The sequence below is a fragment of the Danio rerio genome, chromosome 16 (assembly GCF_049306965.1).
Source record: "Danio rerio strain Tuebingen ecotype United States chromosome 16, GRCz12tu, whole genome shotgun sequence".
Taxonomy (NCBI): domain Eukaryota; kingdom Metazoa; phylum Chordata; class Actinopteri; order Cypriniformes; family Danionidae; genus Danio; species Danio rerio.
In genome coordinates this window covers 38642673-38665386 of record NC_133191.1, presented here as the reverse complement: position 1 = coordinate 38665386, position 22714 = coordinate 38642673, and the positions used below count along the sequence as shown (strand labels likewise).

At 36.0% G+C, this 22714-nt stretch overlaps 2 protein-coding genes across 4 annotated transcripts; one reads left to right on the top strand and one right to left on the bottom strand.

Annotated features, from left to right (window-relative positions):
- Positions 1-1682: 1682 nt before the first annotated feature.
- rab42b (RAB42, member RAS oncogene family) lies at positions 1683-13188 on the bottom strand. Of its 2 annotated transcripts, XM_073924956.1 has the most exons (3): positions 11643-13188; positions 9242-9419; positions 1692-2313 (listed from the first exon to the last, which is right to left on the bottom strand). In XM_073924956.1, the coding sequence occupies exons 1-3, from the start codon at positions 11668-11670 to the stop codon at positions 1875-1877; spliced, it is 645 nt and encodes a 214-aa protein (XP_073781057.1). In that variant the 5' UTR covers positions 11671-13188; the 3' UTR covers positions 1692-1874. The 2 variants fall into 2 exon arrangements, with proteins under 2 accessions (NP_001017683.2, XP_073781057.1); NM_001017683.2 differs by lacking the exons at positions 9242-9419; positions 11643-13188 and adding an exon at positions 5622-6040 and having other exon boundaries at positions 1683-2313.
- Positions 13189-14655: 1467 nt separating this feature from the next.
- Positions 14656-21904, top strand: LOC799644 (uncharacterized). Of its 2 annotated transcripts, XM_009292508.5 has the most exons (9): positions 14656-14853; positions 16270-17127; positions 18029-18208; positions 18396-18493; positions 18596-18646; positions 19447-19828; positions 19912-20088; positions 20303-20432; positions 20525-21904. In XM_009292508.5, exons 1-9 carry the CDS (start codon positions 14694-14696, stop codon positions 20532-20534), a joined length of 2046 nt encoding a protein of 681 aa, XP_009290783.2. In that variant the 5' UTR covers positions 14656-14693; the 3' UTR covers positions 20535-21904. The 2 variants fall into 2 exon arrangements, 1 of the variants encoding a protein (XP_009290783.2); XR_012392248.1 differs by lacking the exons at positions 19447-19828; positions 19912-20088; positions 20303-20432; positions 20525-21904 and adding an exon at positions 18862-18939 and having other exon boundaries at positions 18596-18765.
- The last annotated feature ends 810 nt before the right edge of the window (positions 21905-22714 follow it).

Here is a 22714-nt window from a genome sequence, read left to right as displayed (position 1 = left end):
TTTTTTTTTTACATATAAGCACAGTACAGTTAATGTTCAAACTATTGATAATGTTTAAAGTGGCTGATAGTAATAAATATAATTAATAATTGTAGTTAATCTGCCACATTTTTAAACTTTGCACAGCTGTAGCTGCTTTGCTGGGCCTACTATGCTACTGTATTTCAATACTGGTCATAATAGTGGTACTTGGCGGGACAAATTTTTTCTGAGGTGGTACTTGATGAAAAAAGTTTGAGAACCACTGGTCTAATCTATTTCAAAGAGAACCAATTGCACCAGTTACGTTTCCAGGCACAGTTGCATCGCACCATGAAACGAGTGCATATCGCATCACCTCTACGTGTGGATCATCCTCTCATTCGGCATTCATATGCTTTCTTTTGCTTGCTTGAAAGCTTTTTTTTGTCATTCATGCTGCTTCTAAGATCACATTTGCACGAATATTGCACTATACTTATTGTAGAACCCTGCTTTTAAGAAAACTACAATTTAAAAATTATTTTCAACCGGCCAAAGTGACTAGTGGGAGTGACCATCTAACCTGCCACGGCTGAAATCTACCTGCATTTGGCGGTTGTTAATGTCAAACCCCGAATATTTTCCATAGTCAAAGGAGAAATTTATATTTTAGAAACGGTTTCTATTTCTTGCTGCTGAACAACGGAAAACTGACAGTGATCACATCAGGTACACCTCATGTGCTTTATTCAGTGTTAAATGTTGACAATGGAAGTTTGAATGCCATTTTGCATGACATTTATTGTCATACCACTGAAAGCAGCAGCAGATAGTTCACCTCAGATCTTGAAAATAAAAAAAAAGTTTAAAACTTATCTAATTTAATCTGTGACTCGGTGCAAGCCAACACATATCAGTGATTTAATATCTACATTTAATAAAATTAAAGAGGTTTAATATGTATTAATTAGTTTGTAAATCTTACCATCTTGTTGGAGTGCAGAAAGTGTACTATTTTGTCCTTCTGAATGGTTGTGTTTTAATTTCTGTCATGTTTCCTCTGTTGCAAACAGGCAAATTGCTTGTTACTCCAAATCTCATCACGTAGCGTGTTGTTAGGACACAGGGTTACAATGTAACCTGCTCACCTAATGTTTACATTCATAATATTTATATTATTTTCTAATTAATAACCTCATGTGGAAATTTGAATCCGCATCTCATTTTGGAGTCTGCTACAGTCTACGGGAGGTCACATTACGGTCACGGGCGCATGCTTTGAAAGCCTTCCTGAATGAATGTATGAAATACTCCGTTTTCCACCAAGGCAACCTGGGATGCTGAAATATATAATTGGATAAACTAGCATTGGGCGGGTTAAAATAACCAAAACAAAGACAGCATTCCGGCTTGTAACGCACATTTTCAAAGCAGAATATTAAAATTCAGCATTGATTTTCATGTTCACTTGGGATGTTTCATAATTATCTGAAAACATATTATGGTATTTTTATGCTTTAGTCGAGTCAAAAACTTACATACAGCACCTTTAAGTACCTCCGGACTACGCTTTCTGGATAAACAAAAATATGTTAATGTTTAGTCAATTATTTGCTTGTGTTTTGAAAATGAAGAAATAAGAAGTCTAATATTTAAACTGATGTAATCACGCTAATAATAATAAATTTATCCAAACCTGCGGCTGAAAATACCAACAAGTATTTGGAAACGTGTATGGTAATGACTTTAATCAAGAGTTCCAATTTGGTTTCCAAATTCTGAAATCGTGCATATGTTATGTAGAATTTAACACCTACAATCTTGCATCAAGTCTTTGAGGTTTACTTTTAGGTGTATTGGGCAATGTCAAACGTATCCATCCTTTTGAAACACAGAGCCACGTGTTGTAATAGTTAACAGGTACAGCTCTTTTTCTCAGCAGATTCATTGTTTTGTAACTTCTGGAGGGTTTGGGCTGTAGGCGCTGAGCTTTTGACGCCATCCCACCCTTCGCGCAACTGGATCTCGCCACTTTTTAAGCCCTGATAAATCCGCCGGGTCAAGAGGTCGAAGGCTTCTTTCACATTGTGACCCGTTTTGGCCGAGGCCTCGATGTAGGGGGCTCCCAGCTGGCTCGCCAACTTTTCTGCTTCAGTTCGGTCCACGGCTCTTTCTCCACCTTTGACGCGGTCGCTCTTGTGTCCCACCAGGACGAAGAGCACAGTATAGGGATGCACACGTTCACACACCTCAGCGTACCATTCCCGCACATTTTCAAAAGATTTGCGATTGCCCAGATCGAACACCAGGAGACCTCCAACAGAGTTACGGTAGTAGGATCGAGTCACAGACCTGCACAAACACCAGATTTAAAGGGTTATTTTTTCAAGATTTTTCTACAATGATACTCAATCTTCATATATTGCATTCAGTCGTGTACATAGTACTGGAATTTCTAACATTGATACGATAACATGTTTGGATATTGCTAGAAAAACCACGTCCCCATTAGAATGAGATTTTTAACATGAATAAAATATCTTGTGGTTGTACACTTGTTTAATAAAAACTCTTTGTGATTGTAACTTTCAAAATGCAGTGAAGTATCTTAAAAAAAACTAAAGCATACAATCATTTGTATTTTAAAGTAAAGTTCAATATACTGGGCCTTATAGTGGCCTATTTTTACTACCAAATCGATTTCTAATGGATAAAATTTAATGCCGTTTCAATTTTTTTTTTTTTTTATTGACTGGACTATCACATTCTAAATCGACATATTTGTAGCTACATACAGTTCAAGTTAGAATTATTAACCCCCCTGAATTATTAGCACTCCTGTGTATTTTTTCCCCCAATTTCTGTTTAAGGGAGAGAATTTTTTTTCAACACATTTCTAAAAATAATAGTTTTAATAACACATTTCTAATAACCATGATGACAGTTATATTTTACTTGATATTTTTCAAGACATTTCTATACAGCTTAAAGTGACATTTAAAAGCTTAACTGGGTTAACTAGACAGGTTGGGTAAGTTATTGTATAATGATATTTTGTTCTGTAGACTATCGAAAATATCTAGCTTAAAGTGGCTAATAATTTTGACCTTAAAATTGTGTTTAAAAATTAAAAACTCCTAGTTACTTAAATTGGGAAATACAAAAATCTCAATAACTGTTTGCCAAATTTACATCAAATCACGTCTGATAAATATTAAGCATACTTGTTGGAAACAAGCATTTCAATTGGCATGCTGTATATGGAGGTTCCTACACTGTAAAACCCAACAGTCAACTTTATCAAATGAAATGAGTGTAGTTCAGTCAAAATTTACTTAAGTTAATTATACTCATGTGTAAGGAGTTTTGAACTAAGTGTTGAAGATAATGAAATAAATACCTCATTACTTTAACCTAAATGGGGTAAGTTCACAGTCCTCATATAGACTAGTTTTTAACTCAAACGGTTTGAGTTGCCTTAACTCATTGGGTTTTACAGTACTCAGTTGGTTTGAGTTCTCCATTTATTGGGTTTTACTGTGCTCAGATTGCTTCGTTTACTTAAATGGATCAAGTTCATAGTACTCATTAGGATTAGTGTTTGAACTTAATGTTTGTTGCAATCTGTTTCCTCAAACGGTTTGAGTTATCTTAAATTGTTTGGGTTTTACAGTGTAACATTTATGAGTGCCTCTCTTCTGTTGAACACAAGAATATATTTGACAGTGTTTTTGAAAATCTCTAACCATTGACCTACTTAGTAAAACTAACCTACTTAAATACAGTGGAAGTGAATGGTTATAAGATTTTAACATTTTTCAAAATATTTTCTTTAGTGTTTAAAAGAGAGGAACTCAAAGGTTTGAAACAAGTAAAGGGCAGTGGTGGAAAGAGTACTGAAAAATCATACTCAAGTAAAAGTACCATTACTTGGCCAAAAATGTTGTCCAAGTAGTGTAAAAGTATCTGTTGTAAATAGTACTCAAAGTATGAGTAAAAAGAAGCCCTTTCAAAAGTACTCATAAGTAGTATTATTTTGTAAAAGGATGAGTTTACATGTAATTTGTGTGTGTGTGTATTACTAACATTCTGTGGTCCATTTAGTTCTTGTTTAAGGCCATTTCAGTTATCATACAGTCGACATCTGCTGCCATCTTATCAGTGACATGCAATCTGAACAATCTTTAAGTCATTGCATGTTAAGCACAGGTGACCAAACCCATTCCTGGAGGGCTGGTGTTCTGCAGATTTTAGCTCTATTCACAATTAGACAAACCGAAACCAACTTATCTAGCTTTTACCGGGTATTCTGCAAAGCTTCTGGCTGTCCGAGTTGATGCACCCCTGGCGAAAGTATCTTCTTGGACACTTTTAATGCTTCCAAACAGTTTGCTGCATGGCTTAATGTAGTTCATTATGATGGAATTTTCTTAATATGTGGTATTTTATTGAACTTGCAGGACTGAGTTTTCTAATCCCCATAGACAAGAAAAAAATATAGTGACTGCAGGTTGAAGGAAAGTAGTGGAGTAAAAGTACCGATACAGCACTATAAATGTACTCGATGGAAAGTAAAAGTACACATTTTTAAAACTACTTAGTAAATCCTGAGAAAAAACTACTCCGTTACAGTAATTTGAGTATTTGTAATCTTTACACCACTGGTAAATGGTGAGTAAATAATGACAGAATTTTAAAGATTTAAAAATTTTAAACCCTTAAAAGGTCAGCTATGAGCTGATTTAAAAGTGACTCTCCCACATTTTCAGGCCACTTTTGCCATAAAACTGTGACTTCATACCTAAAAGCAATGTTTGTCATCAAAATAAACCATGTATTTTAAGTGCTTCCTTCCACTTGTCACAAGGCTTACCACCCATGACTCTTTGTTTGAGTAAATGATGAAAGAATTTTCCTTTTTGGGTGAGCTGGCTCTGTAAGGTCATCTGTGCATACCAACGAACCAGCCTAACTCCAGGTCTCTGATGTTAGTTGGTCCTTGGGCCTCTCCGGGTGGGCCGAACAGTTGGCGTGGTTTACAGTGTGGGCCAATTAAGTGGAACCCCACCCCAGTGGACTCGGGCCTGGCAGTGATTCCATTTATTGTGTAGACTGACAACATTTTTCTTGGAAGCTTCATGAGAAGACTTGCTGCTGTGACGAGTCATGTTTCACAATCCTGATTCACAGAAGCAACGCAACTTCTGTAAACTGTTTTTAGACAATGAACATATGACTAAACACACTAAAGTTGTCTACAAATCAACCAAATCTTGAGCAGGAGTATTCTGATGTCGACCAAAGTTTAACTTCAAGCCAAAATAAACACCCATAAACCAGCTAATCAAGGTTAGCATAAAACTTCCTGACAGGTGCGTTGGGGCAGGCTTAAGCTTAAATTGATGCCACTCATTCTCCAAAAGCAGGACTGAAAACCCCTGACCTTAAGTATTGGTATTTAGGCAAGAATGTCCAAAACTGTCGTGGAGGGCTGTTTTTCTACAGAGAACTTGTCTCAACACTGGAAGTTTTTAGGATACCAAAGACCTTGATTAGCAGGTGTGTGTCATTAGGATAGGAGCTAAAATAAACAGGACATATGCCTTCTACCAGTAGGATTGGACACCCTTGGATTGAGAGCTTGAAATACTTGGACTTACCTAAACCTCTCTTGACCAGCTGTGTCCCAAAACTGCAGTTTAACCCTCACCCCAGGTTCCACCTCTAGGAAGTGTACATAGAAGTCCACTCCGACAGTCTGATTGATGCATTCCAGAAACAAGTCCTCAGTGTAGCGCTTTAACATGGACGACTTTCCAACTGTAGAGTCTCCAAGCATGATGATCCGAAACTGGTACTGCCACAATGTGAGATCCATGACTTTAGGTAAACAATACACTAGGTTTGACTAAAACCTGTCACTCCACCAGGATCTTTGGAGGTTTGAGCAGAGAACCCTTTACCTTGAAGTTCTCATTGTGAACAAATGTAAAAATAAACCCATAGTTCCTTAAGTACTCCTCTGCTTTTCTAAAAAAGAGTCGTTGTGAGAGTCATACGGGTGGGTGCGTCTACTTGATCTGTTTCTTTAATCTTTTGCCTGTTCATACTTGTTAGTGGGTGGGGTTTATTCGAAAGGCGGGGAAACATAAATTTTGGAATCACTTATAAACCAGAGGGAATGAGCAGGCACTATCATATCAGGACAAGCCCAGTGTTTCCTGTTGTGACCAGTCCATGGCATGCATGCATCACATAAAAGCACATGTAGGTCTTTCAATAGGCCAACCATGAGAATGCTTCCACCCAGGTCATAACCTCTAAAGGAGAAGCTGGAAGACTTCCAAGTGTCATGATGAAATCAAGACCATAATATTCATCAACAGTGTGCACTGCAGGTTAGTTTGCTCCTAAAAGCTTCCATAATTGTGAGGCTTTCCAAACAGGAGGTGAACAAACAATAGAACAGACTCCCTCAGGACACAGACAGACAGAGGATTTAGGCTGGGTTTGGTTATAAATAGAATGCCTCACGTTGTTTTCAGAGACTTGTTTAGTGGAAAACTTTGTCACTTCAGTGAGACTTTAATTAAAATATGTTCAGCTGTGTTACTAAAACCCACAGTTCAGGTACTTGAGCATATCAACGAGGGTGGGGATCCAGTGAAGCGAAATAAACGTCCATTGTTTACTGACAGGCTGAGAATTCAACGGTATCTGTACCTTATTTCCTTCTCCAAGACGGCGTGTACTTTTCTAGATAGCCACAAGGGGACGTACAACCTTTTTCTAAGACAAAAGCGACACAACCAGCGTTTTAAAGGAAGTTCTTGCTTCGTTCTTTGACTATTGTAATCTGCAGTTTTTATTCTGATCTTGATAGAAAGATCTACGTAATATATATAAACGAGGGAAAACGCGGAGTACTGCTACATTCATCATATTGCTCTGAAACTAAATGATACATTTGTGAAAACCTAATCAAGAAATCTCCTCAATTGAACGAACACATTTACAAACAACAAAAATAATATAACATCAAAATAAGCAATCACTTGAATGAAATCAGAGTGTGAAAGTATAACATTATTTAAAACTATTAAGGTATATAGAGTTTATTTCATTAAGAAAGAAAACAAAAAAAAGTTATTGGGTCTTTAATATATTGAAAATAATGATTTTTAATAGGGGATTATCTCCAATTTCTCTATTTCTAATCTCTAAAATGTATCAATGTTTTGATTTCATAAAGCACATCACTTGTTATCATTTGTCTTAACATTAATTTTACAACAACTTTAAAAGGAACAGCAAGCAATAAGTTTGAAAGGTTTATTTAAAAAAATCATGGTATTATAATAAAATGTTTAAAATGTTCATATTTTATCTTTTACATATTGTAAACTGTCATATCACAATGCATTTAAATGAAGTAATTCTGTTCAAAATCAAACAAAGTGCTCAGGGGCAGCTTAAATAATGTGTCTGTGCTCTTTGGGTAAGGGGATTCATCTTAACAGCAAAACTTAGTCCAATGCATTTGAAGTATGTGGAAAAAATAATAAAAATAATCCCTTAAACAGCACAATAAAATACAAAAAATATATAATAATAATAAATCACAAACAACAGTTTATTAAAAAAACTAAATTCTGTCACTGTCATTTTATGAAATGTGATTTATTTATTTAATTTCTTTTTAATTTTTCCACAATGGCTATTTTTGAATGTGCCATCAAAAAATAGTCATGTTTCTCTCATGAGGCACAGCATTTGTTAGGAAAACGCGGAGTACTGCTACATTCATCATGTTTATCAGAAACAAAAAGTTACATTTGTGAAAAACCTAATCAAGAAAATACGAATAACAACTATAATACGAATAACCAATCACTTGAATGATATCAGAATGTGAAATTAAGTATGTTTAATTTATTTAAAGATATTTAATTATATAAAGTTTATTTCTTAAAGAAAGAAAACAAACAAGTTACTGGCACTTTAATATATTGAAATTAGTGATTTTATTTTAAAATAGTGGTTTATCTCTAACCTCTAAACTATTTTTAATTTGTCAAAATACATGGCTAATTTTGAATGTAAAATCAAATGTTTTGATTTGAAGCACAGCACTTGTTATCATTTGACCTAACTATAATGTTACAACAAAACCCTAAACAGCAACATTAAGCAAGTGAGTTTGAAAAGTTTTTTTTTTATTTTTTATCATGGTAATATAATAAAATGTTTTAAATGTTCTGATTTTATCTTTTACGTATTTTAACCTGTCAAATCACAATGCAATTAAATGAAATAATTCTGTTCAAAATCAAGCCATAAGTGCTCAGGGGTAGCTGAAATTGTGTCGGTGCTCTTTGAGTAAGGGATTCATCAGAATTAACAGAAAAAATCAGTCCAAGGCACACACAAAATGTGTGAATAATATTAACCCTTTAACTACCCCACAAAGAAAAAAATGTTTAGATTGCATTTCTTAAATCCTAATGTCGCTAGTTAACACACTCAATGCATTTTTTTTTTTCAACACATCCTATAATTTCTAAAATATCAGCCTCTAGGTCTAGTGTAAGAGCAATTTATCTATTAAAAAAAATCAAAAAAAATTTTTTTTATATAAATCACCTTTATGTTTTGAATTATACCATAAAAATATTTTAGATTTTCATTTAACATGTTTTTTTTTTTTCAGTAAAACCAAAATTAAGTGTATGCAACATGATGGTTTGTTTTATTTATTTCTTTTGTACACCAGCAATGGTGTGTTTGTGAGCCATTATTTAAATTATTTCATTCTTTAAATTACTTTAACAGTCATTCTTTAAAACAGTCAAAATATGCAGTGAAAGGGTTAAAATTATATAATTCTGTTGTTTTGATTTCTTTAAACAGCACAATAAAATAGAAGAGAAATACAAACAGCAGTTTACTCAAAAACTATGTTCAGTCACTGTCATCTTATGAAATGTGATTTATAGTGATTTATATCATTAATTTCTTTTCTTCATTTTTTGCATGGCTTTTGTATTGACAATCAAAAATTGTAGTCATGTTTATCTCATGAGGCACAGCATTTGTTGGTTTTGTTCTCAATCTTTCCCCAGCTTTCATGCAAATGCACTTCTCCATTAATTAAGCCCTGATAAATGTGGCGGGTTAACAGCTCAAAAGCTTCTGCCACATTGTGACCTGTTTTAGCAGAGGCCTCGATGTACAGAGCTTCAACTTTACTTGCGAACTCGTCCACTTCTTCTTGACTCACATCTCGCTCTTCTCTGTCACACTTGTGTCCCACCAGCAAAAACCGCACACTGTATGGACGGACAGCCTTGCACACCTCTGTGTATCGATGCTTGATGTAACTGAAAGATTTGTTATCGCCCAGATCAAACACCAGCAGACATCCGGCAGACTGAGGGAAGCAACAGCAGATAACCTGCCTGAAGACAAACAGGTCAGTCAACCATGATGTTAGAAATGTATACGAGCAACAGCTAAAGCATAACAAATCCAAATATATTTATTCAGTGGAGATCAAAACTAAGGCGAGGAGGGTAGTGCTGTTGCCTCACAGCAAGAAGGTCACTGGTTCAAGGGTCGGCTAGGTTAGTTGGCATTTCTGTGTGGAGTTTGCATGTTCTCCCCATATTCGCGTAGGTTTCCTCCGGGTGCTCCGGTTTCCCCCACAAGTCCAAAGACATGCGCTATACAGTAGGTGAATTGAATAAGCTAAATTGTCCTTGGTGTATGTGAATGAACGTGTATGGGTGTTTCCCAGGGATGGGTTGCAGCTGGAAGGGTATCCGCTGCATATATTCTGGATAAGTTATATAATATAACCCCATATTAATAAAGGGACTCATCCGAAAAAGAAAATAAATAAATGAATGTGATGATCCTCATTCAGAGTTTAAAGGTATCATGCTAGTAGAACAGTCTTTTACAAAATAACCAAGGCTATTAAACAAAACCCCTTTATTGTGTGGAAAAGTGATCAAAATTTAGATACAGGAATTGCACGAAGAAATATAACCAAAAATCTAAAGGGTACAACAGTCGAAAATGAGAAGGAATAACATGAATTAAGTTAACCTATTAGTTTTTTTTTAATTTAAGTGGATTGAAGATTAGAAGAATAATGTATATTTTCTAAATATTTCTAAAAAAAAAACTTCCTAAATTATGTTTAACAGAGTGAGGAAAATTTTCACAGTATTTCTGATAATATTTTTTCTTCTGGAGGAAGTCTTGTTTTGTTTTGGCTAAAATAAAATGTTTTTAACAACCATTTTAAGGTCAAAATTATTAGCCTCTTTAAGCTACATACATTTCTGATAGGCTACAGAACAAACTTTGGTCATACAATAACTTGCCTAATTACCCTAATCTGCCTTGTTAACCTAATTAACTTAGTTAAGCCTTTGTCACTTTAAATGCTAGTGATAAATGCTAGTGATAAATGTCACTTTAAGCTAGTGAAATATTATTTACTGTCATCATGGCAAAGATAAAATAAATCAGTTATTAGAAATGAGTTATTAAAACAATAAACAGGGGGGCTTATAGGCCTAATTCAAGGGGGCTAATAACTTCAACTGTATCTCAATCATTCCATCTCAATAAAAGTTATAACAAAAGATTATTTATTAACTCCATTTACAAATCTGGTTTGATTATCTTTCTTACAATAACATTTTATCATGTTTTAACTGTGCCATTTGAAAAAAAGCCTTAGCGTTTATCCTTGTGTATGTCTGAAATGGTTTTCATAATGGTTTAGAAAAGTCTTTAATTTACCCCGTTGAAACCCTGCTCTTGCTATGGCTGAAAGTGTCATGTTGGATCTTCATCTGGACAATATGTTCTGGCACAACTTCGGAGGGTTTCTTGCAAAGTCGTTGAAAACTGCCAGTTATGGGTTTGTCAGATATTTAGGCACCTTTACCACCAGGGGGCAGATTAATACAATAATCTGGGAGGCAAAAATATATATCGTCCTCAATCATTTAATTATTTTATACTGTACTGTGCTTCAGAATAAATGTCATTAAAAGTAAAAATTCCAATAGGACTAAACATTGACCTTGAAATATAGTATTGCAGGCTGTTTTCTAATATTGATTGACTCAATTGCTTATTCTTTTGGCACGACTTTTACAACGAGCTTTAAAGTACAAATAAAATCAAAACTAACCACATGATGTAGTCAGCTTACATTGCTAGTTTTGTGGTGGACAATTCATACGTGCATGTCATTAAGGGGAAGAAAAATGTTTGCCCTTTAATCTAAAAATAAAATCTGAAAATGCACTACTTTTGTCAGTTAAATTGTCAGATTACGTCTTTTTTTAGGTATTGGGCGTGGTTAGCATACTTAAACACGCCCCTTCAACTGCCAGTTTTGACAACAGAAAAGGGAAGGAGGAGGTGTCTGTTAGATTGCAATAACTCTCCTTAAACTCTTTCTCCCATCTTTTTGAATGAATTTACTACATCCAATCCATAGATATATACATCAATGCATCCAATCAGCATGCAGTAGAAAAACAAGCCACGCCCACTGTTTTCTCATTTCCATTTCTCTAGGAACTGCGTCACAATACGAAATACATGTGAACTTAAAAGAGCATGCAGATACTGTAGCCTACATTCTCATTACTCACCAAAAGGATTCATGACCGGCTGTATCATAAATGTCCAGAGCCACTCTCACCCCGGGCTCCACCTCTAGGATGTGATTGCGGAAGCTCATTCCAATGGTCACATTTACACTTTCTGGAAACTGGCCTCTTGTGTAGCGCTGCAGCATGCATGACTTTCCAACACAATCTCCACCTATCATGATCAGTTTAAAACGGTACTGACAATCAGTGCGGTTCATGACTGCTAATCGACTAACTTCCACTTTTTGACCATAGAGGAAGGGTGTTTCTGCTCCAGGAGTCTTCGAAATGTGAACTTACAGATTCAGATGATGTAAGAGAGAAGTATTTGTGTGACAGGCAGGGGTTTTTTTGGAACAGGAAGTATTTCTGATAGTCTCTGAAGGAAGCTGGCTGACGTTCAGTGTCAGGATCCGTTTTTTTGAAGTTTACAGTGTAATATTAACATGAGTACCAGGGCCGTGTACAGACATTTTGAGGGGCAGGGGCCTAAACCAAAAAAAGGGGCACTAAGTGGGTGGGTTCTTGCTTATACAAACTTTCTAGATGTTGTAAAAGTACAATTAAAAGAAAAAAAAAGTACACTGTAATAATTTCAGAACTATTTACCATTTTACATTTTATATTTACCTGTACCTTTAACAACAAAACTTTTTTTTTGTCCTGAAAGATCTTTATAAGCTCATCTTCCATGTATGTGATTCACATTTACACATTGCGGATAATAACAGAAACTATTTACTGTTGGATGGACAATCTGAACATTTTCTGTCTCCATCACCTTTACTTTGCTGAGTTGACTCTGAGCCAGTTTCATCTTAGAATGAATAACAAAGCATTTACAATATTTAAATTATTTAAATGTCCATCTATCTTATATGACACTCTAGCATATCCCTTCCAGATTAACAGTCTTACCTGACTGATTTTAGCTCATGCTCATTGGTCTCTCCCTCACTTTTTGAAGCTGCTTCTGCCTCTTAATATTACTTAATATTAATATTAAACTTAATATTGCATTTTTTAAACTATTTATAGGCCTACTATTGACATGGTTTGAATCAAATGATTTGCTGTAGCCTGTGATTATAGTGATTATTATGGAAAATATAGGCCTACTTAATTAGACAAGCACAGCTAAATGTTCCATATGATGATTTACCTGCTGGAGCTTTGAATCCATGTTTTCAGTGTTAAACTACCTTTATTAGCCTTCCTTCGTTCTTTCTCTCTCTGTCTCTCTTCTTTTTTGTAAAGGCATTGTTGTTTGAGAATTTTTTTTGTCAACAAAGTGTTCCAACAACAGAAAAATGTTATTTATTTACAGGCTGAAAGGGGCACCTCAGCCAATGAGGGCAGAGGGGCAGTGGCTCTAGCCACCAGGCCACCCCCCTGTCCACGGCCCTGCTCTGCACATTACTGTGCATTCATGAAACATGACAAAAAGTCTTGGTCTGTTGTAAGTTTTTAGTTGTTAGGATCATACAAAATCATATTCTTCCCCTCAGATGCTGTGAAGTGATGGAGTCCAGATGCTACAGGCACAGAAAAAGATGCAGCAATGGAGGAACACAGCGAGCACCTTCCAGGAAGAGCTGGAGGATAGTAGAAATAAAGACTCTAAAATAAAATTTCACTTGTGTTGTCTATATTTCTGTGTTGTTGTTTTTTTATTTATTCTTCTTAGATGTGTCTGTTTAACAGTGATGTAAATCTGTTACTATATGCACAATAAATAGTTTGCTTAATTGTAACACTATTGCATCCTCAAATAATGTATTAATTGTGGTTTACAGGTGACTACAACGTCATAAAGTCGTTCAGGTTTAAGTGGACCGGATTTGACTTTTCATTTTGGTACTACTTTTTAACCATGACGCGACGTGAATTGTTTAACAAAACGAGAAACAAAAAAGTGTCCAGCACCAAAAGCCTTCATAAATCAATACTTTTTAAATAGAGTTTTATATAATAAGTAAAATCCACTGATAATGATAATATTTTAGCGATTATATTTTATGTCAAAGAAGAATTTTACTAATTTACAAGAGAAGCATAAAAAGGGAAGGACATTATTCTAATTATTATTATTCAGATGATTTATTATTCAGATGTTATTATTATTTAGATATTATTATTTATTATTCAGATGGCCAATTTTTGACTAGTGAGGTTATTTGTGCCTACCAGTTTGTTATTTGTCCAATAAATCATAATACATTTTTTTCTTTCTCTTGTGGACTGATAATTTATGGACTATTTTAGCCCAACCCTTCATATTTCTTATTCAATCTTTTATGTTTAAAACACTAATGTCCACTTAATATTGACTGTGATAAACAACTTTAATACATGTTTATATGCTTTGGTAAAATATCACCTCACTGATGACAAATTTGTATTATTTATTTTTAAATTTTTTTACTGAATTCAATAACAAAGATACAAAATCCAATTTTGCACAAAAAACAATGATAATAAAAGATCAGGATAAATAACATAAACATATATATATATATATATATATATATATATATATATATATATATATATATATATATATATATATATTTAATTAAAAGAGAAACTATTTTTTAAATTAACAATTAAACAGAGATACATAATTCAGATACAGCAAGAGGAAACAAGGACTTATGTATCCATGATATTTCCAAAATATTTATCATAATAATCCAAGAATATATAATTTTCTTGTTATTAACTAGTCTAAGAGATTTAGCTAATAAAAACATCAATTTCAATCAAAAAATGTGAAAAAGAAGGCTGCGAATTGGAGAATTTTTGTTTGAAAAAATTAAAACATAAAATAAAATAAAATAAAATATTTTCCATACAAAATAAAAAAGTTAATAATGTTGTTCTCTTATATATCAGTTTTACCTTCATAGTAACAAATAATATCTTGAAGTTGTAAGTGTCTGGAAGAAGCAATCTCATGACGAATAAATAGAACGAGAAGAAGGCCGTTACGTCATAGCCGACAGAATTCATCAGAGTGACAAACGAACGAGTACAGTGAACAGTGATTTAATGACTTTAGCGACTTGTTTTGCGTCTCAAATGGAAAATAATAAGTCAACTTTGTTTTTTCATCGAGTTAAAAAGATCACGACTGACTTTGTCAACAATAATCATCAGAGTGACACGATGGCTTCTCCTACACCTTGTACCACGACGAGAAGCCCAACAGGTGAGATGAGAGTTTACAAAAACGGTGTATTCCTACCTATTATTTAATAAAAACTATAAAAAATAATAATATATCGCCATATAACGAAGCTTACAGACTTAAGAGGCAAATATTCAACCTCTCGTGATCGTAATGGTTTCGTGTATATTGTATAGTTTCTGACTTTGGGATTGAGGCCTGCTGTCATTTTATGTATTGACATTCTGGCTTTAAAGTTTCTCCTTTCCACTCAACAGAAATTGTGCCTCGCTAACGTTACTGATAAAAACCTTTCTAATATTACTTTAATTTAAGCTTTATGTGTAGACCTACGCAGTAATTTTCTTAGTTTTTGATGGTGTGGAGGAATATTTGTTATATTTGAGCAAACTGAGTGAGAATATTATATTTAAGTCTTTTATTGGTTTAAGCAGGGATAAATTAATACAATTAAGGGAAAGTTGGTTTTATATTCACACATTCTGACTTTCTTCTTAAAAATATAATAACAGAAATATTGTTTTAAATTCTAAATGGGAAAATCATATTAACAGCCAAATTACTATCATTCTACAACATTGTTTACTGTCAATTAATTAGTTAAAACGTTGATTTGAAGTCTTACTTACATGCTATTTCACACCCAATGTTCAAATTAGCATGGTAAACAACATGGAGACAGTTAAATTAACAAACATAAACCCAACTTTTCCTCCATAATAATAAATGTGTATAGCTCTGTTTCTTTAACTGAAGTTCTGGAGCCAGACTTCTCTTTTCATTTGGAATTCTAAGACTGATTGTTAAATGTTTTAAGTTATAATTTACTCACAGATTTCTTAACTGAAGATCCAGAGCGCAAGAAATTGTTAACTTTGAGTTTGACGATTGCTAATGGAAAGCTGCAAAAATATGGATTTTGTTTCATTATTTTTTTGTGGTGGAGAAGTGGTGCTTGATTGAAGAATGTCGATGTAGATGTGGCACCCACTGACAAAAAAATAAAAGGCTTCATAAATTTGATTAAACATTGTGATGGTGATTGTTAAATAGCTCAAACTATAATAAAATATTCTATAACTCAGAATTTTGAAAAATCAAAAAATTAGTTATTATAATAGTTTGCATTTCGTGTGAGCAGGAGTGAAATGTTTATTTTTGCAAAACAGTTGCTTCTAGGATTTTTCCTAATGTCTAAAATGGATGACTTATCGACTATTTGTTAGGTTGTATTCGTCATTTTACGTCATAGAAATGATTCGCAATTCCAATTAATTATTGTAGTTGTCAAACATTTTCTATTATAATTGTACATTTATTGTTGATGTTTCTTTTGTGTGATTGTCTTTTATATGTCTAATTTTTAGCAGTTTGTCTATTTTAAACTTGTGGTTAAAGAGTTTTCTAATGTTTCCCTGTTCATTTCCTTTACTTCAGAAAACCCAGAGAAAAGGAGGAAAGGGAAAAAAGTCTCTGCTTTCTTTAAGAGAGTATGGAAGGCTGCAAAGCGCCCTTTCCTTAGCTGTGACCAGAGCAGAGTGGTTCCCTTTGAACCACAGTCAGATAACGACTATTTCGAGCACCTGCCTGTTCCAGGTCCCTCCAGGACCGTCGCAGCACATGCAGACCCTGAGCCGGTGTTGCTGCCAGGCCAGGTCTGTGAAGAACCTCAGCCGTTGAGTGTTCCGGGACCCTCCAGGATCAAGCAAACAGCAGATGTGCCGAATGCAGATTGGGCCCGTCCTGAGTCCTCAACGGCCCTCACAGGTCATGTTGACACTGAGCAGATGCGTCCGCCAGTCCAGGTCTGCGACAGTCTTGAGTCGTTGGCTGTTCCAGGACCATCCAGGATCCAGTCAAAGACCATCGCAGATCATGTTGACCCTGAGCAGATGCGTTCGCCAGTCCAGGTCTGTGAAGATCCTCAGCCCTTGAGTGTTCCGGGCCCCTCCAGGATCAAGCAAACAGCAGATGTGCCGAATGCAGATCGGGCCCGTCCTGAGTCCTCAACGGCCCTCACAGGTCATGTTGACACTGAGCAGATGCGTCCGCCAGTCCAGGTCTGCGACAGTCTCGAGTCGTTGGCTGTTCCAGGACCATCCAGGATCAATCCAACGGCCATCGCAGATCATGTTGACCATGAGCAGATGCGTCCACCAGTCCAGGTCTGTGAAGATCCTCAGCCCTTGAGTGTTCCGGGCCCCTCCAATATTAAGAAAATGACGGATGCAGATTCGGTCAGTCCTGAGTCGCCTCCGTCTGTTCAAGACCCCTCTAAAATTGATGGGACTGATGGTGAGTCATCCTGAATTTGGTTCATTTTATTTTGCCATCTGTTATTTTTACTCTTTGTTGTTTTTAGTTTCTAAATCAGACAGTGTCATTTGTTGTACTGTTGGTTGTGTATTAATTATTACAGTGCTAAACATATATGAGTACACCCCCACAAATCTCTCATTTAAATTCATATTTTCTATAGGATGCTTTACAATATTCTATATTCTAATATCTTTCCATTTCTAAAAATGTTCTGTGACTAAAATATTATTTTAATAAATAAATCTGTTTATTAAATCAGTTTTGTTCAAATGCATCAATATATATTACTATATATTACCCATATTCACTGAGAAATGGATAAATGTAAAGCATATATCAGGGGTAAAGTCTAGATCGGATATGCGGCCAGCCGAAAGTGCAATATGCACATTAATAAAGTAGCATTTTTTTTGACACTGTATAACAATAATTGATATTTTTACAGTACTGTGAGGGTTAGGTTTAGGGTTGGGGTGGGGGTAGGCGTTAAAAAATAAATTTTATTGGGTAATTTAATAGAATACAACAAATGAGAAATTTAATAAATAATAGAAATAATTTGCGTTAACTTCCGGCAGCAAACGTATCCGCTCTAGCAACAACCCATATCAGGGGTGGCCAACCCTGTTCCTGGAGAGCCACCTTCCTGCAGATTTCAGTTGCAACCCATGTCAAACACACCTGCCTGTAATTATCACGTGGTGTTCAGGTCCTAATTAATTGGTTCAGGTGTGTTTAATATGGGGAGCAACTGAAATCTGCAGGAAGGTGGCTCTCCAGGAACAGGGTTGGCCACCCCTGGCATATATGAATGTTCTGAGCACTGTAGCTGCAGCTTTGTTCATGAAGATGTTTCTGTTTGTTTTCTTCATTTTAGAAAACCCCAAGAAAGGAAGGAAAGGGAAAAGAGTCTCTGCTTTCTTTAAGAGAGCATGGAAGGCTGCAAAGCTCCCTTTCCTGCATTTTACGCCACAGCCTGAGCCAGAGTCAGAGCCAGACCTTGAGTCAGTATGTCTGCCAGGCCAGGGTCCTGAGGAGGCTTCTGGGCTCACTCGTGGTAAGTCATCATTCTGTAATTCATAATTAATATAGATTATTAATCACTTTACTCCTGCATTTCTGATAGAAGTTACTGCTTTTAGATCATTGCATTAGGTCCAGATTTAAAGGACAGGAGTCATATATTTGATCAGTTTCATACCAGACAATCCAAGTAAATCTCCTTGCTTTTTTCTGTTTTTCAGGACTCGATCTGACTCAGTTTGAAGTCGGAGACCTGATTGGAGAAGGAGCTTTTGGCCAGGTGTATGTGGCATCTCACAAACGCAGTAAAAGAGTAAAGGTAAAGAACTACTTTTTTAAAATTCAGTCAACATTTTCCTCCTGATTAATAAATATAAATAATTTGTTGGCTTTAATTTAATTTGTTGTTGTTTTTCCGCAGGTTGCCCTGAAGTGCATGGTGAAGAGTCGACAGGACCGTTATCTGGACGTTGTAAGTTGATTAATTCACACAACAGTGAAAATGTGCTGAGCGTTTACTCATCCTTCACTTCTCCCGTACCTGTTTGGACCACTTTAAACTGAACTCAAAAGCAGATATGTTGGAAACAGGTAGCCACTGACCTCTATTGTAGAAAAAGAAAATACTTTTGAGGTCAATGCTTACTGGTTTTCAACTTTCTTCAAAATATCTTCTTTTGTGTTCAGCAGAAGAAATAAACCCAGAGACAAGTTATGAACACATGAATGTCGGGCTGTGGAATTAATTAAAATTCATTTAACATTAATGGAGGTTTTCCCAGAGATGGGTTGCGGCTGGAAGTGCATCCGCTGCGTAAAAACTTGCTGGATAAGTTGGCGGTTCATTCCACTGTGGCGACCCTGGATTAATAAAGGGACTAAGCTGACAAGAAAATGAATGAATGAATTATTGGAGGTTAAAATGATCATTGATTCATATCCCGGCCCCTTGTAAAGCAGTCTGCATTCATTTCTACACAAAGCTGGTAATCAGGGAAATCAAGTAGCGGGACTTTTGCAGCATGGGATGTGCTTGATTTATTCGAGTGTATACGAGTCATTCAGAAGTGCTAAAGAGCTCTTGTGCTGTTGTGTGCATGTGCTCAGCCTCAGAGACGGACAGAACACACACATGTAGAGTCCTCTTTTAGCTTAAACTGCATGACTGAATGCTCAAATGCAAGCAAAAATGTGTCACATAGTGAAGTTTGTGTTACTGTACTTTGTGCCATTCTGCTTTGGTAATGTCTTTGAAATCTGTTTTCTTTCTAGGATGGTCATTCCACACCTGTGCTTGCAGAAGTGGCAATGATGCTTAGGTTGATGAAAGCTCCGCGATGTCCAAACATCATCAGATTACACAACTGGCTTGAGATTGAGGACAACTGTGTTCTCATTCTGGAGTACGCAGAGTCATGCCAGACCTTGCTTCAGTACATCAAAGACACAGCGGACATTGAGGAAAACCAAGCACGCCAGTTAATGCGTCAGTTGATCCGAGCTATAATGTTCTGCACTGAGCGTGGAGTTTTCCATGGGGATATACACACAGCGAACATCCTGGTGACTCTACCCCGACTAGAGCTCAAATTGATCGACTTTGGATGTGCTCAGCCAATTACCCAAAAGCCTTTCAATAAAAGTGACTATCGAGGTGAGTTGGAATTTTGTGTTAGTTTCTTTGCTCACAGTATTGTCTCATGAAATGACTGAATTCTGGAAATGTCTCTCTTACAGGAGCTGGACATGGCATGCCACCTGAGGCTTTGAGGTGTCGTGTATTCCATGCTAACCCGGCATACGTCTGGACAATAGGCATTATGCTGTATGAAATAATGCATGGACGACTGGCCTTCAATAACAGACAGTCAATAATGTTTGGCGCAATTCAGATACACCCCAGGTTATCCACAGGTAAGCAGACACCTCTGAACAATCTCAGCCTCAGTGACAGAATCAAACATGTCAGTCATAAGTCAAATGGATTAAATATAATGCTTACAGGACCTGTAGATATTAAAGTCACTTAATTGTGGATGTTTTGTAACATTTGATGTTGTAAGATTTAAAGACGTTCATGAATGTTGAGTATGCAGACATATTTCACACTCTCTGTGACACTTTTCAGCATGCGTGGACCTGATTTCCCAGTGTTTGATCCGTAATCCAGCTAAACGGCTACAGTTACACCAGGTAGAAGAGCACTGCTGGTTCAATCCAACGACCCCAAATCCTGTGAAGCAGTTATACAAGAGGAGGTAGAGGAACACACAGAGTTTTATTTGACAGCCTTTCATATTACTGCTTAAATAACTTTGTCTTATTTCTGATTGTTTTTCTTCATTTTTAGAAAAAACTAAAGAAGTGAGGAGGAGGAGAGCACCATTTCCAGACATTCACAAGACTGTTAAAGTTATTAATTACTCCCTCATGTCATTCCAAACCCCTAAGACCTCACTTTTCTTCAGTGTCAGTTCATGACGTGTGTTGAAGAGAGCTCTGTCCTGCGCTGTATGTGTGTCGCACTGCTGACGTTTACCTCAGATGTGCCCACGCTTTGTTTAAATGAGAGGAAGTCGCGCAGGCCTCTGGGTTAAACATCAACAGTGTGACACACATACAGTGCAGTACAGAACTTCTGAAGTCGTATTTCTGTTTTATTGTTTTTGTGTTTTTCTTTCTGCATGAAAGAAGTTTCACTTAAAAATGAAAGCTGTTGCTCCAAACCCCTGACACCTTTCTTCATCTTCAGAAAACTAGTGAAAATATTTGAGATGAACCGCGAGAACTCTCTGATCCTCCATAAACCACAAGAATGAAGAAATGTTTAAATCCCAGAAAACTTAATCAAACCATGAGAGCTCTGTCCTGCGCTGTATGTGTGTCGCACTGCTGATGTTTACCTCGGATGTGCCCACGCTTTGTTTAAATGAGAGGAAGTCGCGCAGGCCTCTGGGTTAAACGTCAGCAGTGCGACACACATACAGTGCACTGTGCTCTTATGAACGTGCGGTTTTAGGGTCAGAGAGCTCTCAGATTTCATTTAAAATGTTTTTATTTGTGTTTTCAATATGAAGTAAACATGAATTTGAACTAAGGACATGAGGCGAGTAATTAATGACAATAATGGTAATTAATGGTGCCTGGACTGCAGCTCTGCACAAGATGTTTGGCCAGAGGAGAAATGGTCGTGCCCAACTGAGCCTGGTTTCTCTCGAGGTTTTTTTCCTTCACTTTAGTCAATTGGTGAAGTTTTGTTCCTCGCCACTGTCGCCGCTGGCTTGCTTGGTTTGGGACTTGTGGAGCTGCGCATCGATGGATTTGCTCTTTAGTGTTTGGACTTTCAGCAGTGACAATTAAACCACACTGAAGTGAACTGAACTGAACTTCAACTCTGAAAACTGGACTGACACAGTTTCAATTTTCTTCTATGTTAAGCTGCTTTGACACAATCCACATTGTAAAAGCGCTGTAGAAATGAAGATGAATTGAACTGAATTAATGCTAAAACTCCATTAGGAAGTCCAGTGCTGTCACAGTTTTCTCCTCTAAAGTGTCATCAAAGATCTGCTCAACTATTTTCTACCTCATCAATGAATCTGGTGTTCTGTCACAAGGGAAAGGGATTGTTTTATAATTAAGTGTTCATAATTGTTTTGTAATGAATTGCTTTTATATATTGTTAATAATTCAAATAAAATCATGTGAATCAAACTGAAGCTCTGCTCATCATTTCTGTGACTTTTCTAAATGACTTTTTACTCAATTAAATTATTTACTCAAGTGTGTCCAAACCTATGAGTTTTTTTCTTCTGTTGAACACTAAAGAAGACACTTTAAAGAAATCTGAAAATCTGTAACCACTGATGTCCATAGTAGGAAAGCAAATACAATGGAAGTTAATAGTTACAGGTTTCCTGCATTTTCCAAAATTTTGTGAAAAAAAAGTCATTTTCCTTCTTTTGTGAAAAACAGAAGAATCTCATTGTAAGTCATTTTGGAAGGGCACTTTCTATCCAAGACTAAAAAGGGCATGTGCACTGCACAGGTTCAGCCCAATGTGTGCACGTGCCTGATGAGTACTTAAGTATTATATGAACATATGCATATACACATGGTCATAAGGTGTTTAACACCATAAAGTGTGTTTTTCCACAATGTGTCATCAGTCAGCCATGGTGGATGGCAGAAAGTAAACAATGCCACAAGCTGGTTTCATCCACCTATTTTTACATTCTCGAATATCTGATTGTGAAATGCTTAATGGAAGAACCAAGATGTGCATAAAATTGGATAAAATAGGTAGGGTTAACTTTTTATCCAACTAGAAATAATGAGCATAAAGTATGATGGAAACCGATTTCCAGAATAATTTCCAGCATGCGTGTCAAAAAGTCAGTCGAATTTGTTTTTACAGATCATGTGATAATAAAATTTGGCATGATAGCATTAATGGAGCAACCAGCAGACAGAAAGACTTTATAAAATATCTGAAATGTTGTTTGGTCGCTCTAAAAGTCCTTAAACAAAGTCTGTCATT

Excerpts from the sequence above, each read along its gene's own strand:
- rab42b (NM_001017683.2), bottom strand. The coding sequence starts at position 5,839 with ATGGATCTCACATTGTGGCAGTACCAGTTTCGGATCATCATGCTTGGA. Across the intron at positions 2,314-5,621 it reads GCTGGTCAAGAGAGGTTTAG|GTCTGTGACTCGATCCTACT; the intron begins GTAAGTCCAAGT and ends GTGTTTGTGCAG.
- LOC799644 (XM_009292508.5), top strand. The coding sequence starts at position 14,694 with ATGACTTTAGCGACTTGTTTTGCGTCTCAAATGGAAAATAATAAGTCA. Across the intron at positions 18,647-19,446 it reads AGGACCGTTATCTGGACGTT|GATGGTCATTCCACACCTGT; the intron begins GTAAGTTGATTA and ends TTTTCTTTCTAG. Across the intron at positions 19,829-19,911 it reads CAATAAAAGTGACTATCGAG|GAGCTGGACATGGCATGCCA; the intron begins GTGAGTTGGAAT and ends TCTCTCTTACAG.